The following is a 16860-nucleotide window of genomic DNA, read 5'->3' as shown; positions in this document are numbered from 1 at the left end:
CACAAGGCTGCTGAAAACCCTCCGACAGCTCACGACTGCGGTATATCGAACAACCACTTACCAAGTGAAACCTAGGTGGCCTTTGCGCAGCACATCCAGTTGAAGAATGTCATTAAAAGACAAGAGATTCAGTTGAGTCTGCCATTGAAACTAAATTGATATGCAAATGAATGTATTTGTCCAGAGCTCTACCAGCTGTGTTGATCACGTGATACCTGAGTTGCCGAGGGCTAGCGCATCAATCCAATTTTCCCCACTTTTCATACTAAGTGCCACTCAAGTAATCTAAGTGGAGATAGCTTCCACATACTTTTTAGTCTCTGTTTTGTCTTCACTTCGATTATCGTCCTGCTAAATATGTACCGAAGTGTTTACCGGACACGGGACTTGTCAAGAAGGGGGCTCTATTTGCGCGCTGTTCAAATCTAAATTTCAGGTACTTTGCTTTTAAGGGTCATCAGAGTTCTTGTAAGGAGAAATAATCACAAGGTAAGAGCGCTGACGCATACATATAACGAGCTTTTACCTAAATGATGAAGTCATTTAGGCGACTAGACAATCTCCTGTTATTCCTATGATTGGTTATTTAGATGCGAGTCTACGCAACCTAGCGGCCACCAGAATTGTGAGAAGAAGATTCCGTCTTGCCGACCAGTGAACGACTTCAGGATAGATATAGGATTAGCAGATTTCTCGCGGTTTATTAATATTACCGCTACGGGGCTCAGAAAGAATGCCTTTCGGGAAAAACAATGAAGGCCATCTCGTTTATTTGCCGGTATGTCAAACCAGAGATATGGTGAAAGGCAGCGGTGTTCACCGATTCAGGAAGAACATGAATTACTTTATTAACGAGTGACTCTTCTGTTTTCTTGTCAACGAAACAACAGTCCATTGGCTTCGGCCGGACTGGGATCACTGCATTCGGGGCAAGATTATGGAAAAAAAATTTACCTTGAGTGAACCAGGATCCAATAGAATACAACTAAATAGGCCCTATAGAAAACGCCTGTGAGTGAACTCCTAGTCTGTCTCTTCGAATACGTTTTCAGATTCAGATAAAGACCGCTTAGGAAGATGAATGAGTGATGGTTAACGACCGCATTTTGTCAGATAACGGATGCTGGACGGTTGAACAAAGGGTTTACACGAACAGAATTCATAGTAGAGGGTGTTTTGTCATGTGGGGCCTATAGCTGTAGGATGAGATCAGATTGATCGCACCAGATTGGGAGCTTCCCACGTTAAGATGCCCCTTGAACAAAGCATTTAGGCGAAGAGTGTATACAACTGTAACAAAATCTTCGCTGCCTTTGGCAGTGATCCGGGATGCATGAAGTAAATTAGGAACCTTGAACCTCAGCAGATTTTGAGCTGCCAAAATTGCTGCTATTCGTTGATTTAATAACAATGGACATTTTAAAAAGGTGGCCATTTCCCATGGCCCGTTTATGTACAATCCAGTTCGAACTTTATGACGTACGTTTACAACCTGAACACCTAAAGTTAAAGGGGTACAGAGAAAAAGAAAACACGAACAATACAATAATATTTGTCACGCCCGATGGAAATAAATCTCTAACCCGAACTGTTTGGATGTCACGATTTTCAGTCGGTTGTGAAGATATTTCCCGGGGAAGAACTTCCGTAGTTTAGCATAAAACACAAAATATATGGGCTTTCGGAGAGTTTTCAGCAACCTTATGAGCAGTATACTACATCTTTAAAGAGAAACAGTCCATTACCAAGGTGATTTCTCTCCAACGATATTCCACCGTAAAGGAGTTGAGGTGGAAATGTTGATGATACACTGAGTGAGTAGGAATTGGTATCAGTATTCTAACTAATTCCCTTAAGAGGGAATACCTGTTGCCCATTGAGTAACTGTTAAAAGAATCCAGAAGGCTACGACACACAACAATTCAGAACCGTGGCTGATACTTTGATGTCGCGAATCTTGGATAATTATTCTCCTTGTTCCAGTGAAATCAGATCAGCTGTGGAAGCTTAAAGCAAACACAAGCAAAAAGAAACCTGATCGGACCGAATCGATGAGAGAAACAGCAACTGGTAATGCACAAAAGCATAAGGTCAGCTGAGTACAGAAGTCACATTACAGTCCGTCACTTACACTGACCAGACATCACATACAAGCAGTGGCTGGATAAACCGTTCTCACCAGTACCACTACAAGAGAACTTGTAGAGTTATCTCAGCTTCAGTGAAGAATTCCAAACCAAACAAACGTTCCCTGGTTTGCATACACTTGTGCAAATAGGTCGACTGTTTTTCCATTGCCCTGATTAATAATTTAAAATCACTATTTGAAAAAATTCGTCGCACTATCCTCTGTATATACTACAAAGAACCTCGAACACAAATTGTTCAAGAAAAAAGGAGGCAACAAGATGCTGAAAACTACTCAGTGGTTTGGATAAAGGAGCACTATCCTGAGTTCCGGAGGAATCGCAAAAAGTAGCCGGGGAAGTAGTCCTTTTGACATCATCATCGATTCTAAGTGTGGTACCTCGACATACCGGCAGTTTTCCTCTGTGCGCATGGAATACCAAAAATCTAGGAACGCATATCCTCCATACCTGGTGAGGAAAAGGTACGAAAAACACTGAGTTACCGGCACACCAATGAGGATGAAATTCTGTGCACCACACAGTCTGACAAAGCAGTATTTCAACAATACGGTCGAGCCAATACTGTCTTCAAACTTGTCGCATGTGAATTAGGTCTATTCGGGTGACCCAGTTCCGTGATAATAGGTCCATCAGGTTGATTGCTTGATCAGCTGTCCAACAAGTTTCCTGTGAGGCTTCTTGATTGCAAAGTCCATTGTTGAATGCCATAACCACCGAGAACTTCACATTCACACTGATCACCTGAAATTCCCCGCGCAAGGTGTGAAAACCCTAAAAAGAATGTCGCCTTTTGAGCCAGAATGAAGGGTAGAACTTCAAACATCAGCTTTTGGCTGCCACAGTCAAACGCTTTGATTCTGATGCGTCGCTAACCGACCTGTCCAGTTAAACCTTGAAATAATATTTCGCTTTGCATCCGTTAAATTATTGACATAATTGAAAAAATTTAACACCAGTAACTGGTTGAAAGTTTTCTATTGAATTTTCATTAAAATTGATAATTTTGGTACCACGAGCTGAATTGAACCAGAGGATAACTGAATAGCTGGATGCAAGAAAACCCAGTCACGGTTAGAGACATACTGAACCTCTATATGACTTTTTATGTGGGTATCGAACACGATGAGACGTTTATTTCTGGCTGCCATTTATATCAAACTTCCCTCTAAGTGTACAACTGAGTCTAGTCGCGCGTGAGTTGGTACGATCGCGACGAAAACCTTAGTTTGAACGGTATGTTTGTATCTTCTTTCTTCGGCCTTTCTATCACTGAAAACAGAACCAACCTAAGCGGTAAAGTTGCAGAAAGCTTCTAAAATACACAGAATCTTGATTAGAATTAGTTTCTAAGAATACTAGTAAAGAAACTATTGGCATTACAGATGATCCTTGCGTGTCTAACACATTGACCATAACTTAAGCTTGAAGTTCAAGAGAGGGTCCCAGTCATTAATAAACAGAGCAAAAACAAACCCTATATGACCCAAGTCTTGAAAGTCTTCCCAACTGCACTAAAAAAAGTTTGGTCCAGCAAAATCGGCAAGCGCATAAATGTTGAGTAGCTGCACAGATGTAGGAAAAGTTTATTTATTTCCAAATTCATTCGCATGGAATAGATAAAGATCCTGTAAGATGACAAGGTCTAATGTCAGATAGGCAAGCGCCCAAATAACTTTTAAGTGGTGAAATACCGAAATAACAGTACTGCTTACTCACTGAGTATAAAGTGATCCACGCAGAGCGAAATACATTTACATAATGTGTAGCTAACTTCATCAAACAAACCATAACGAGCAATGCACACTTCGGTCTCCCAACACAGTGGTGGGAGCAATAATCGATCCCATTGAAGTCGAGTGGATCCTATAAGGGTGTAACGGCGAATACTACTGATGAGGCATGTGAGTAGTATATGGTTTTCTCTAAGCTCCGTTCCGTGCCTGATCGAAGGTGTGGTTTATTACGGAACTTGAGGAACTGCTTTCCACCGTTCGTTTACAATCGCGTGATAGTCAATGAATATCAGAGAAAGTACAGTAAAACACGTGAAAATGGTCAGTTTTTAAAAACTATGTAAAATAGTTCGTAAGTGTTTGGTAGGCGTTTGTTGATGAAGGACTTCGCGGCGAAGTGCAAACCTCCTTACACAGGTAAAAGATTTTACTCACTACGCACTGTCCACATCGAATATCTGCCCACCATTCTGAGTAACTAACACGCTACACAAAAATTGATACTCGTGAAAGACCCGATCACGCCTTAGGACCACCAGCCATGTCTACGGGCTTGATTGTGCTGACTGCTTTCCACCGTTACAATCGCGTGATAGTCAATGAATATCAGAGAAAGTACAGTAAAACACGTGAAAATGGTCAGTTTTTAAAAACTATGTAAAATAGTTCGTAAGTGTTTGGTAGGCGTTTGTTGATGAAGGACTTCGCGGCGAAGTGCAAACCTCCTTACACAGGTAAAAGATTTTACTCACTACGCACTGTCCACATCGAATATCTGCCCACCATTCTGAGTAACTAACACGCTACACAAAAATTGATACTCGTGAAAGACCCGATCACGCCTTAGGACCACCAGCCATGTCTACGGGCTTGATTGTGCTGACTGTGATCACGTCTACATTGGGCTAAGCAGTAGACAACTAAAGAATTGAATCAGCGAAGATACACAGCACTCTAGAAAACAAAATATAGGGTGACTCAGCAAAAGTACTCCATGTTCCAGCTGAAAACCTTTCGCTCAGTTGTGATAACGTTTAGATATTTGGTCAAGTTGTGGATACGCATGTATGCAGGCTCTGTATCAAATCAGCGGCGACCCCCACGACACCTTCATAACTCATCAGATCCAATGGTATAGAGTTGCGTCCTATCCGGACCTCTCTATCTCAGTACACACTTAGCCGACCAAGCACAACAGGCTACTAGTGAACAGACCGTTCCATCCGAAGGTCAAGAGTTGTCGGCTGTTCACATATTTTAACGGGCACGTACGCTCATCCACAAAGAGGCTATGGAGCGCCAACTACAGCTGACGTGGCAGCAAATTGACCGAGTTCAGACATTCCGTGTTGCAATGTTATGGTCTTGAAAAAGTGTTGGGTAAGGGGTAGCAGAAAAAATCTGACAGTTTCATTCGTTCGTTGTGCAATCACCAATATTTTCACCATAAACTGAGACTCGATCTCTGGCAGGGAATGATATCATTATGTATCCTTCATAATACTGACTAATAAATAAATGACTCCACCTTTAAATAATATATGTATCAGAAGCAAATTTCACAGATGTGAAGTTTTTTGCTGTTCATAGAAGGCACAACTTACGTAGAATCCAGCTTCAGCTCTATTTCCCCGAAGGATAAATGAGTCTGAGGACTTCTTTGACGATTGTTCCTTTTTAGACTTTCATGGAAACCTTAAAGTGTAACAACACCTGGCATCTCATTCTTAGGTTGGACACGATCGCCAAACTACTGCATTGTTCACATATTTTAACGAACACGTACGCTCATCCAAAAAGAGGCCATGGGGAGCCAACTACACCTCACCTGGTTGCACATCGTCCGAGTTCAAATCTCGCTTGTTACAATGTTATGGCCCTGAAAAGTGTTGGATTAGGGGTGACAGGGAAAATCTGACAGTTTCATTCGGCAAACTCATTGTGCAAACACCAATATTTTTCACTACAATATGACACTCAATCCCTGGCAGAGAAGCGTGTCACTATGCATCCTTCACAATACTGGCTGATAAATAAATGAACTCACCTTTAAACAATGTATGTGTCGGAAGCAAATTTCACAGATGTGAAGTTTTTTGCTGTTCATAGAAGGCACAACTTACGTAGAATCCAGCTTCAGCTCTATTTCCCCGAAGGATAAATGAGTCTGAGGACTTCTTTGACGATTGTTCCTTTTTAGACTTTCATGGAAACCTTAAAGTGTAACAACACCTGGCATCTCATTCTTAGGTTGGACACGATCGCCAAACTACTGCATTCTCATCCACTGTCAACAGAAGGACGTCGTCGGGTTTATGCTGCGTCAGTAATTGACCTACAGCCAAATCGACTCACGTACGAGAGCGACCCCGACCAGTTTGACTGGTCTCAGCAAGCACACATGGGCCAGGCTGGTACTCACAATATCATGATGCATGGTTTGACAAGTCAACAGAATGCCCCCTCGGTGGTTGGCTGGAGAAGAAAATCCAGAATGGTACGTGCTTTTCCACGCTTACTTCTCAGAATGGAGCATTGGGTGTAATTTAGACATTTACCAGTATAAAAAACCATAACCCTCTCATTAAAGAAAATCTAGGTAGTTTTAAGAATGTCTCCAAAGGGAACCTGGAATTGTCTTGAAGTGCATCCAAAGATGAGGTGGATTTTGGAAGCACGCCAAATAATCATCAAGTGACAGTCTAAGTACTTTTTAAGTGGTTGGAATGAAATAACGCGTGACTTTCGAATGGCTGGTTGAAGGATGCATGCCAGTTTAAACTTAGGTTTTTTACGGCTGTATTGTAGAGCGGTTACAGTAAGAACTAACGTCAAGGTTTTTTCAGTAACTTTTGTTCTAGAAGCATCATTTCCAACATCTAAACCACACCAACCTTTAGCTCCGATATATCACCTTTGTCCGCAGTGTGTCACAAAGTAATTATACCATTTCCAGACGATCTGACACATTAGTGAACTTCATACAATGCGGTTTGTGATATTTCCGCTTAATGCTTTATTGCGTGAAGGAAATGTTGAATGGGTGATTTACTGCTATCCTTCTCAGTGCCGATCTTTTTACTGGTATTCCACCTTCAAAGTGTCGAATTCCGCGTGACTTCCGCGACATGAGGCGTAACCAATTTTGTGTTGTAAAGCTTACAATGTATAACATGTCTATATCCTTCATATTAACCTAACTGAATCTGAAGACAGTCTAAAGGTTTACAGTTATTTGGCTACCGTGACGGAATGGAGGTTTATTCGAATTATCCCTTCACACCACGGCATGCAAAAGGCTGGTGCACTCAGCATCAGTGAGTGGACGCCACAAGAGTCCGTTAGAAGAACCAAACAAACAAGGCACACTTGGGATTGTGTGCCAAACCTTTGCACAGCTCATAACTCGCCCCAACACGTGCTACGATGTTCGTGGACGCTTTTTTCCCTCGCTGTCCACAATCGAAAACACATTACAGACCGTAGCTAGAAGTGCACCAATCAACGACTCGTAAGGGTACGAGACTGCGCTCAACCCACACTGAGCCCACTGAAGATCTAAGAACTAAACGTTTCCTACTTGAACGGATGATTTGCCATTGGTGGTGAGAGATACACATTCTATCAATTAAAGTAAAGGTTCCTTATAATTGCTTTGAAGTGACTACCACCTGAAACGTTATTGGTCGGCCACACAAATGTTTCGGATGGACATTACCTGGGTGCGGTGATCGACTGCCGAAACCCGTGGTGGTTTTTGTGACGAACTCCGTGGAGCACATTGAGAATAAGTCTGTCTATTCCACATCAGGACCTGGTTTTCGGTTCTTCCCGGAGCTACAATACCATCCTCGAGATGTTGTACGGACAGATATTTGTATGCAGACTTCAGCGTTCTTCTTGCGTGACAAATGCTGAAGCCGTCACTGAAGGAAAGGATATATGAATTCCAGGTGGTTGATGAATCCTAGTCGTCCAAATATCTTCACGAAGAATGAATGATTTGGACCTTACTGTTTAGGAAGCCGCAAGCAATTCACCTGCCATTTGTGGTTAGCTTATTATCGAGATGAGGGCGATTTAGAGGGTTCAAAACCTAAGACTGTTTAATTTTCAACTACTCATGAGTAAGTAGCTATTCACAATGGCTTGTGGATGGGAGCTTTCAGTCGGATGAACCTAGAGCCATGGATGAGGTTTTGTTTCGAGTTTTTCATAATGTGGCATACTTAGAAGACCCCTCTGTTTCCCATCCATCCAACAACAAGCCCGTCCCATACGACCATAGTTCATGGGTGGCAGATCGACTACGAGAACGGATTGAACTTTATCGCAAATGGATGTCGCCAAAACAGTGGAAGCAATTCCTATCGGAAACGCTGCCCGGTAGAGAAAACCAACGATTCAATCTTGCTCTTTTCGAAGCTGCCTCGGTTGGCGTCCGGCGTGCTGTGGCGGAATGTCGCTTTCAGTTTCGTTATGAGAGATGGAACTGCAGTCAAAGTTCCGACGAAGACACAGCTCTCTTTGGAAATATTCTGCTCAAAGGTCAGTAAGTGATTGTGAACTTACTGTAATATGCTTGAAACCTAATTCGACTGAATAGGCCATATGCTTTGTTTATGGTGTAAAAGAAAAGTACGACACTATGTATTCAAAGAACAAATTATGCTACTTTAGGCTAGGATCAAGTAAGCCATATTTTTTTTATAAATAATGGATCCAAAGCGTCAAGAGAAACGACTATTTAACAACACAATTTGAGCACGATCACCGATTGAAAAACACTGTTTTTAGGTTATTAAGAGCGTTTTAAACCCCATTTTAGGAAGTAAATCCGATGGAACTAATATCTTACCCTGCTGAATGGTTAGGGGCGGACGGAACAGGCTGTTTTCAAGTTTAGTGCCATAAAATTTGTGTGGCGTGCTTTTGTTTACTGTGACACTTGTTAACGTTCAACGGTTTACTATCCATTATCGCTACTGATTTCCGTTCACTCGTTGAAATCGCAGGTATTCCACAAACAGCTTTCGTCTATTCCATCATTAACGCCGGTATCGTTCAGTCTGTTGCTGAAGCCTGCTTGGGACAGATTGACAACTGTCCGTGCAACAATCGTGGCCGTGAGATTTCTAGTGCTGACTGGCAGTGGCAAGGATGTGATCATAACATTCATTTCGGCAGCAAATTCTCGCGGCGCTTATTGGATACGATGGAGCGTGGATCCCACATTCGATATCGTATGAATTTGCATAACAACAAAGTTGGCCGAATGGTAAGTTATAACTCTACGTGTCCAGGACAAAAAGGTGTATTTTGGAACTAGAAGAAACAGATATTGCCCGCGCGAGAGAGGATTCTCGAAGCAGTTACTGAATTTGCGAGGGAGGAAGGGGAAACTTCGTCTTTTATTTGGCGTGCATCCATAAGTATACTGGTCACAACAAGAGCACCAGTACCAGAAATCTAGTGGTCAAACCACTTTCCTCGAAATACTTGCCTAATTTTCAAAACACTATACACGTGTGCAACTTTCAAGCGTTTTCCATTAGCAACATCCACGAAATCATACTACTGTTACGATCTGACTTTGAGTAAGTAGGCTGAAAGAAAGCTTTACCTCATCCAACTGCGAATTAATCCGATAGCTTATCAGCTTTTCCGAGCCGACAACCACTAGCCGGGAGATCGCAGATTCCAAAAGTCCCAATGAGTCCTTAGGTGCGAGTTGCCGCTGATTCTCGATAGTGATAGAACATCTCCGAAGTGTCTTTTAGCTTTTCAACAGTGGACGAAAGCTCAACTGAAATTTTCAACTCTCATCATGTCATCGAAAGTCCACAAGTGGAGAGAATGAATCAGCGTGTGAGTTCTGCCTGGAAGGCCGTTAGTTGAGAAGCTATCCAACAGGTAGCTACCTAGTGAGAAATCGTTGAATGGAAGATGAGTGGCGTTATATTCTGTTCCAGTGCGAGATGACCGCACTATTGAAGCGAAGTGGTCTTTTGGCGTGGCAACATTTACCGGACATCCGTATGAGAATCCTACAAGTAAATATGCTCATGCGTTATGTGAATCTACTGAGTAGTTATTTGTCGGATGGATTTTCAGACTGGGTCATCACTTCAGCCGACACATCATTCACATTAGGTTCACCTGGGATGGAGAACAGCTCCTTAAGGAATGCGCACAGTTTACACCCAAATAGAGCGTTGCATTATTGTCGCTGCCTGTTACACTAGTCAACGTAGGAGGGCGCTGTGTGCGCCTGTTCAGCAGAACCGTAGGCATGATCCTGCGCAAGATGCAACCAACATATACCGTTAATATGTACGCTTCCGCTAAACCATATGTCAAAGGATTGGAACAGGCTTTCATCTACAGCTGCTTTGTTAACACTTCTTTTTATGACCGACGTATGAATGAGCCCCACAACCCACAAATCATTAGTAAACGGACCTGTAGCGCCCAGAAACTCACCCAGAAACTGTTCACAGCCGATAGTTTGTGATGTGGACATTTTGCTTGTTTCTCCATAATCACTGTGATCGACTTGGAATCCGTGCATCTGACTGACGAGTAAGGGTCATTTTCTATTAGGTATACACTCTCCCGCAAGACAAAATACGTCCAACGTGCGTTGGTGGAGTAGTAGTTACACACTCGCCTCGCATGTCAGATGCCCGGGTTTCAAATCCTGGCACGGTCAATGGATATGCACTGCTGATGAGCGAAACTCGAGCCCAGTGCTTCCCTTTAGTGTGCACTCACCGGAATAATTGCGCCAGAACAGGGGGACGGCCGTTCAAACTAGAGTAGTGTGACTATGAACAAATAATGACATTGCGCACATCGTACGGCCATCACTGTTTCGGTGGAGCGATTGTCCTTTCCCGATAAGATAACCTCAAACTTATAGACGTAGTACATAACTCATTAGGTTGCTGAAACCTCTTCGACGGCCAACAACTGGTTTCACTCTTCTTGGGCTTCAGCAGGTAGGCGCAGCCCTCGAGTTTCCGTCAACCCTGTGTTCTACTTGAACCCGAATTGCACTAATTTAGAGAACTACACTCATTTTCATGCCAGTTTAGTTTTGACAGGAGACTGACCTGGAATCCAGCTGAATCTTTCGTTTATAACGTTTTGAAGCAACTAAATGTGCTGCACCACACCACCTCAACTATCCTCTCAAAACAGATTGGTATGAAAATGAGTGTATTTCGCTAAGTTCGTGCAATTTGGGTTAAAGGTTGACGGAAACTCGTGTACTTTGCCTATCTGATGAGAAGGGCGAAACCGGCCATGGACTGTCGACCAAAGGTTGACGGAAGCACGTGTACTTCGCCTATGAAGGGCGAAACCGGTCATGGACTGTTTAACAATTATCAGATACCTTATGAGTAGTGTGTTACGTCTATACAGGTAATGACTCGAATATCATCCCAACTGAAATTTCAGGCAGCTTGGTGCAGCACATTCAGTTGCTTAAAAACATCATAAACGAGAGATTCAGCTGTGTTCCAGATGAGTCTCCCGCAAATGAGTGTAGTCCACTAACCTCAACCTTATTACCTTCCATCAAGGGGTCCCTTGATTGGTTGGAGATTCGAAGATGTAGAGACCAAATATCTAGAAAATGTTATCCAGTTTTTGAACGCCATCTTTCATAAGTCATTCCAGAGACTGATCCCTACAGAACCACTTCATACTTCAACATATTGATGTGGTTCCAATGAGAGGGGACTGTTGGAACTGATCGACGCCTTGAATCCTGCGAAGAATACCTTTGAAACCCGGCTGACCAAAATATCACCCACAATCAGCTGAAACATCATCTTCGCTATATTTAAGTCGCCATGCTCCAGTTAGCCTTATTTTTAAGGTTTCATCTATCTATGCTGAAGAGTTATCGGAATAGGAAGGTGGGCAAATTTTCCACTGCCCGAGCCCAATCAAACAATTAATTAACTTTGCCGAATTGTTAGACATATTGTAAAACTGTACTTCTTCCACAAACCTGTAGGGTCATCTTTGACAACATAATAGTCTGCCTATAATGTAATGTAATGTTGGGTTTCACTACTCTGTTTTCTTAGCTGGTAACCAGAAATATGGAACGCCATTGTCGCTGCCATGGTACCAGTGGGTCGTGCACACTGAGGACATGCTACCGCCGGACCCCGAGGATGCGAACCTTGGGTAATCTTCTGAAGCAGATGTATGAGCGTCACCTAGTGCGACTCCAGCCAAGTGAGTAGATGCATTGATTTTTGGACCCATTTGCATCTTTTTGTATTGGCATGATTCTCGTTGGGATTGTCCTCCCTTGCTCCAATGCAATCATTCTGCAAAGGACGCATCAAAGTACAAAAGCACTAGATGATAGTTAAGCTCTGGGCAACAGTTCGGATTTGAAATCCAAACATTTGAGATGCAGGACGACTGCCCTACTACCACTTCTTCAGCGTAAACTAGAGGCCATTCGTTTGTTACACCGAAAACTTTCATGATTTAGCAATTCATGATTGCGACTATTGCCCAATAACTGTCGTTTTTGTGCTTTTTGTTTAACCCACCTGTCAGAACTTTACTATGAAGCCTTAAAACGTAGCAGACTGCTTTGAATACCTTACGATTGCATGTAAAAGTTTGCACTCTACTCCTAGTGGGACAGTGCTGAAGAGTTCTAATGTGAGCTCGACATGTGTTCAGAGCTTCCTTTTATTGCTTGGACTGGCCAACCAGCACAGAATAATTGTGATGTGAGTATACAATCTGCAAACACGCATCCACCGGAAGGTAATTTTGTAATTCCCAATCACGCAGCACATCCTGGTAATGAATTTCGTGGCGATTCCTAAACAACGAAAAGTATTCGGCGTCCTCATATTATGAGGGCAAGAAGAGGCCTAAATCAGAAAAATCAACAAAAAGTACTTTTCCAAAACATGGAATTTACGAACTAGGATTCCAAACGTTTAGTGTAAATCGGAGAAAATGTTTTGTTGGATATGAGTTTAACGGTATTCTAATGATATCCTTGGGCTCTTCATATCATATCATAGGGCTCTTCATCGTCATCATCATCATCATCATCATCATCGACAGCATGACATCAGTGTACAACACCAATGCTTCACTGCCGTACAACCGTGGTTTATTTGAAAGCCATATCGTAGATAAAAGAGTAAAGGTGGACGGGGGAGGGACTTGGTGCTAGCTTACCACAATCACTCCGAGGTGCCTAAACCTCCTAGACAAGAACACCACTGACATCAGTTGGCAGCTGTATCTTGCAGTGCCTCCATCCAGGCATAGTGAGGATCAGATGAGTCTAAATGGAAATAGTCCTGATAGAGTCGAATTTAAACAAACCAAAAGGCAAGGTCATTTAGACTTCTTCACTTTCGAAAGCGTGAACAAAAATCCCGAAAAATATAGGTCCGGAGAGCTAGTCATAGCATAGCTTGTATCACACTTTTTGGATGTAAACTTCCTCAGCGACATTCTTAGCAACATTATTGTACCGTGTCCTTGATTGATGTTATATCTGACCCTCGTCCCCGCTCCAGTTCCTAGTGCACGAAAAAAGACTCACCAACAAGCAACACAGCAGCCTTACTGCGAACAGGCAATTGCGGAGAAGTACAAAGGTCTCGCGTAGTGTTGAGGGCACTGTATGACCTCGATCCAAGGCTGTCTGATCAGCAGTTGATGAAGTTTGGTGGTCTCAGTAGGTTTTGGGTATTTTGGGATGATCTGACCTTCCTAACAGTTAGCGATAAATCGTTCTCAATAAAACTTCCAACCTTATCGAACAACCATTCACAGGATACGAATGGATTGCACGAATACATTGTTTAAGTAGTTGGGCATCGGGGCTAGCCAAACATCTCGTGGTCTGTGCATATGATGTACTAGTGAAATACTGGATCACTGGAAACACCAGTAGTTGGGATGTAAAACACTCAAACGTGAGGTCTGCGGTTCGACCCCGGCTGCACTCTTCTGTCCAGAATCGGGTAACGTGGTATTAAGTCATGCATCGTGTTTCTTTGGGTCTCACCACAAGGATGTTCATCATTTATCAGTCAACTTATGACATTGGTATCAAAAGTATTGAGTCCTCAGTACGGGTGGAAAAAAGACCAGAATCCAAACTAGTATTCGGAGGTTAGAGTACAATAACACCGTTTGGAGTAAGCGTTTGGTATTTTGTATTTGGTGCCATAGACTAACATAATTAGTGAACTCCGAAACTCCGAAGTTGTCAGTACCGGGCAAATTCGCTCTACCTGGTCAGTCATGTGCAACTTTTGGAAATACTCGCTTTGATCTTCCTGAAATCCATAGTATCCCATCAGCTAACCTTCGACATGCCTTTTTGTATTAGATTACGCTATAGATGCGGAGTTTCGTGGTCCCAATTGGCAGCAGAAACTCCCAAATCAGTTCACTCCAAGGCAAAATCAACCAACCTATAGGTATATGGTTAACCGAGTCCAGAGAACTGCGTATCAGCATCCATTTCCTTTGGGCACAAACGAAGGGATATACAATCGGCAATGGAACAGACAGAATCAACAACAACGAGCTCTTCCACCTTGGAATTTGAAACGCGATCAATCTTTTCCTTTGACTGAGATCAATCTGACCAATCCAAGCTACACTCACCTTGTCTACTACGAACCGACGCCAAACAAATTATTTTGTGAAGCGGAGCCTCAGCTGCATATCACGGGAACACATGGTCGTGTTTGCAATTCTAGCTCACTTGGAGCTGACAACTGTCATCACCTATGCTGCGGGCGCGGTCATCTAACGCATCACTTCTACGTTATGGAGTCATGTCATTGCAAATTCATATGGTGCTGCCGCGTCGAGTGCCAACAGTGTCTGGTACTGAAACGAGTCGAAACTTGCAACTAACTTGAGCTACTCATGAGTAGCCGCTGCATATTTGTAAAATACTTCACCGCGGTGCGCGCTATCGCCCTTGTGTTTGATGATAACTCTCTGTCACAGAGATTCGTTTAGTCCCAAACACTCATCAAGCTATCAATACTCGCACACAGACACACTACCTCTATAAACATGTACATGTGTTCACTGTTTCTATAACGAATGAGATCACATTTAATATTGCACTTGCTGTATTATACGGATAATCACTCAAGCCTGCGTTATTTAGTACGACGTAGTAAAACAGAAGAAAGTGTCGAAATATTTGTAGCCCGAGGGCGTTTACTGGTGGTTGATCGGCTGGTCATTGATCTACAGGATGTCTCATAATAGACGCAAAAAATAATACCCATGTTAAAACTTCAATCTAATTTAAGCATTTATAATTTTTTTATTTGGACATACATTCATCATGGGGGTGTACTGTGAACAAACTGGCATTACAAAAAATGCTGAAAAAATCGCCCCTTCCTTCTACAACAAAATGGAGACGACATGAGATGTGAGACAGGATGTTTAACTTCTTCAAGCGCCACTTGTGCGCACTCCTCTTCAATTCTTGCTCTTAACTCCACCAAACTCTTCGGTTTATTTTCATGATATACACGAGCCTTGATCATTGCACGAAACCAATAATCCAGAAGTGTGAGATCGGGTGCCCTCGCAGGCCAAAAGTTTGGAAATCCACGAACAATGACTGTTACGTCAGAAAAATGCTCACGGAGGTAAGTTCTCACTTGGTTTGAGTAGTGGAGTGGAGCGCCATCTTGCTGAAAGACGGTCGATGACTTCTGGTGCTGCTTGAGTTACGGGATAACTTGCGTCTGCAGCATATGGAGGTGACTGTCGCCGGAAACCGTAGCATCAAAGAAAAAGGGACGCAGGAGACACTTTGAGGAGAATCCCATCCGCACACAGAGATGAGGGGAATGGAGATTATGGGTGAGGTACTCGTGAGGAACTTCACGGAACCATATCACGAAATTGTGCATGTTGATTATGCCGTCCACAGAAAAATTTGCTTCACCGCTCCATAAAATTTTGGGAACGATCTCTTCATTGTCCAGCAGCCAGTTAGCGAACTTGACGCGTTGCTCCTTACTTATTATTATGAGATATCCTGTAGTTCTCCGAGCTTGGAAATTATCTGGCAAAAAATTTTGCCACAGAGAGACATTATCAACACGGCACTGATTATGTCTCCTCCACTGGGTGCTTCATTGTCAGCCAGTTAGCGAACTTGACGCGTTGCTCCTTACTTATTATTATGAGATATCCTGTAGTTCTCCGAGCTTGGAAATTATCTGGCAAAAAATTTTGCCACAGAGAGACATTATCAACACGGCACTGATTATGTCTCCTCCACTGGGTGCAAAACGTCTGCAAGCCAGTTGTGAACTTCGGAAAACAGGTAAATTGTCATCTGATCAACTGCCGGAGCCATTCTGATTTTCCGCACAAGTAGAAATTGGTCCCACTCTCAGTAAGGAAGTATCGTCACTACGATAGTCACATCCAAGTACATTTTCTTGATTCAACACATAGTGCACAAACGATGGATTCAGGCTGAATATATTTGAATCCTCCGTTAATACTAAATATCACTTCCAAATGAGTGAATTTCATCAGTTGCGGAGGATTTTGGTGAATTCCAGCTGAATCACTTGGTGATGCTATGTGGGTACTTCTATATCTCGAACATCGTACTCAGTGGACCTTGAGGTGACTTTGAGCGTTACATCACAAAACTGGGTAGAAAGGTGCCTATTAGACTAGACCAAAAAGAAAGTGATTCACTAAATAAACGAAACAAATACCTTCATCAGACCATCAACATACTGGACATTGATGACAGGTAGGAAAGCATTTTAACAAGAGCAACGAGACCACTGTTTTAGTACACACAAAAAAACGAAGATTCAAGGCGTGAACGCCTTAGAAGAAAATTAGCCATTTCTTGGAGCAAGTAGAGAACCCATTGGAGTGCATTATACGCAGGACTAGGTTGA

General features: G+C 42.7%; 2 protein-coding genes across 2 annotated transcripts in view; one reads left to right on the top strand and one right to left on the bottom strand.

The window, feature by feature from the left end:
* The window catches only part of T265_02770 (hypothetical protein), a gene marked incomplete at both ends in the record, with an annotated part of 68834 nt that overhangs the window by 39201 nt on the left and 12773 nt on the right, over positions 1-16860 (bottom strand). Inside the window, one exon of the mRNA XM_009167085.1 lies at positions 6239-6358. Coding sequence (XP_009165349.1) covers positions 6239-6358 — 120 coding nt within the window. The remainder of the gene's footprint in view (positions 1-6238; positions 6359-16860) is intronic.
* On the top strand, positions 6084-14818 carry T265_13080 (hypothetical protein; the record flags this gene model as incomplete). Its single annotated transcript, XM_009167095.1, has 9 exons — positions 6084-6380; positions 8053-8431; positions 8899-9195; positions 10506-10645; positions 10827-10979; positions 11986-12139; positions 12955-13082; positions 13110-13275; positions 14283-14818. The coding sequence occupies 9 exons, from the start codon at positions 6090-6092 to the stop codon at positions 14816-14818; spliced, it is 2244 nt and encodes a 747-aa protein (XP_009165359.1).

The sequence above is a fragment of the Opisthorchis viverrini genome (genome assembly GCF_000715545.1).
Source record: "Opisthorchis viverrini unplaced genomic scaffold opera_v5_35, whole genome shotgun sequence".
In the NCBI taxonomy this organism is placed as follows: Eukaryota; Metazoa; Platyhelminthes; class Trematoda; order Opisthorchiida; family Opisthorchiidae; genus Opisthorchis; species Opisthorchis viverrini.
This window is presented reverse-complemented; position numbering and strand designations above follow the sequence as displayed.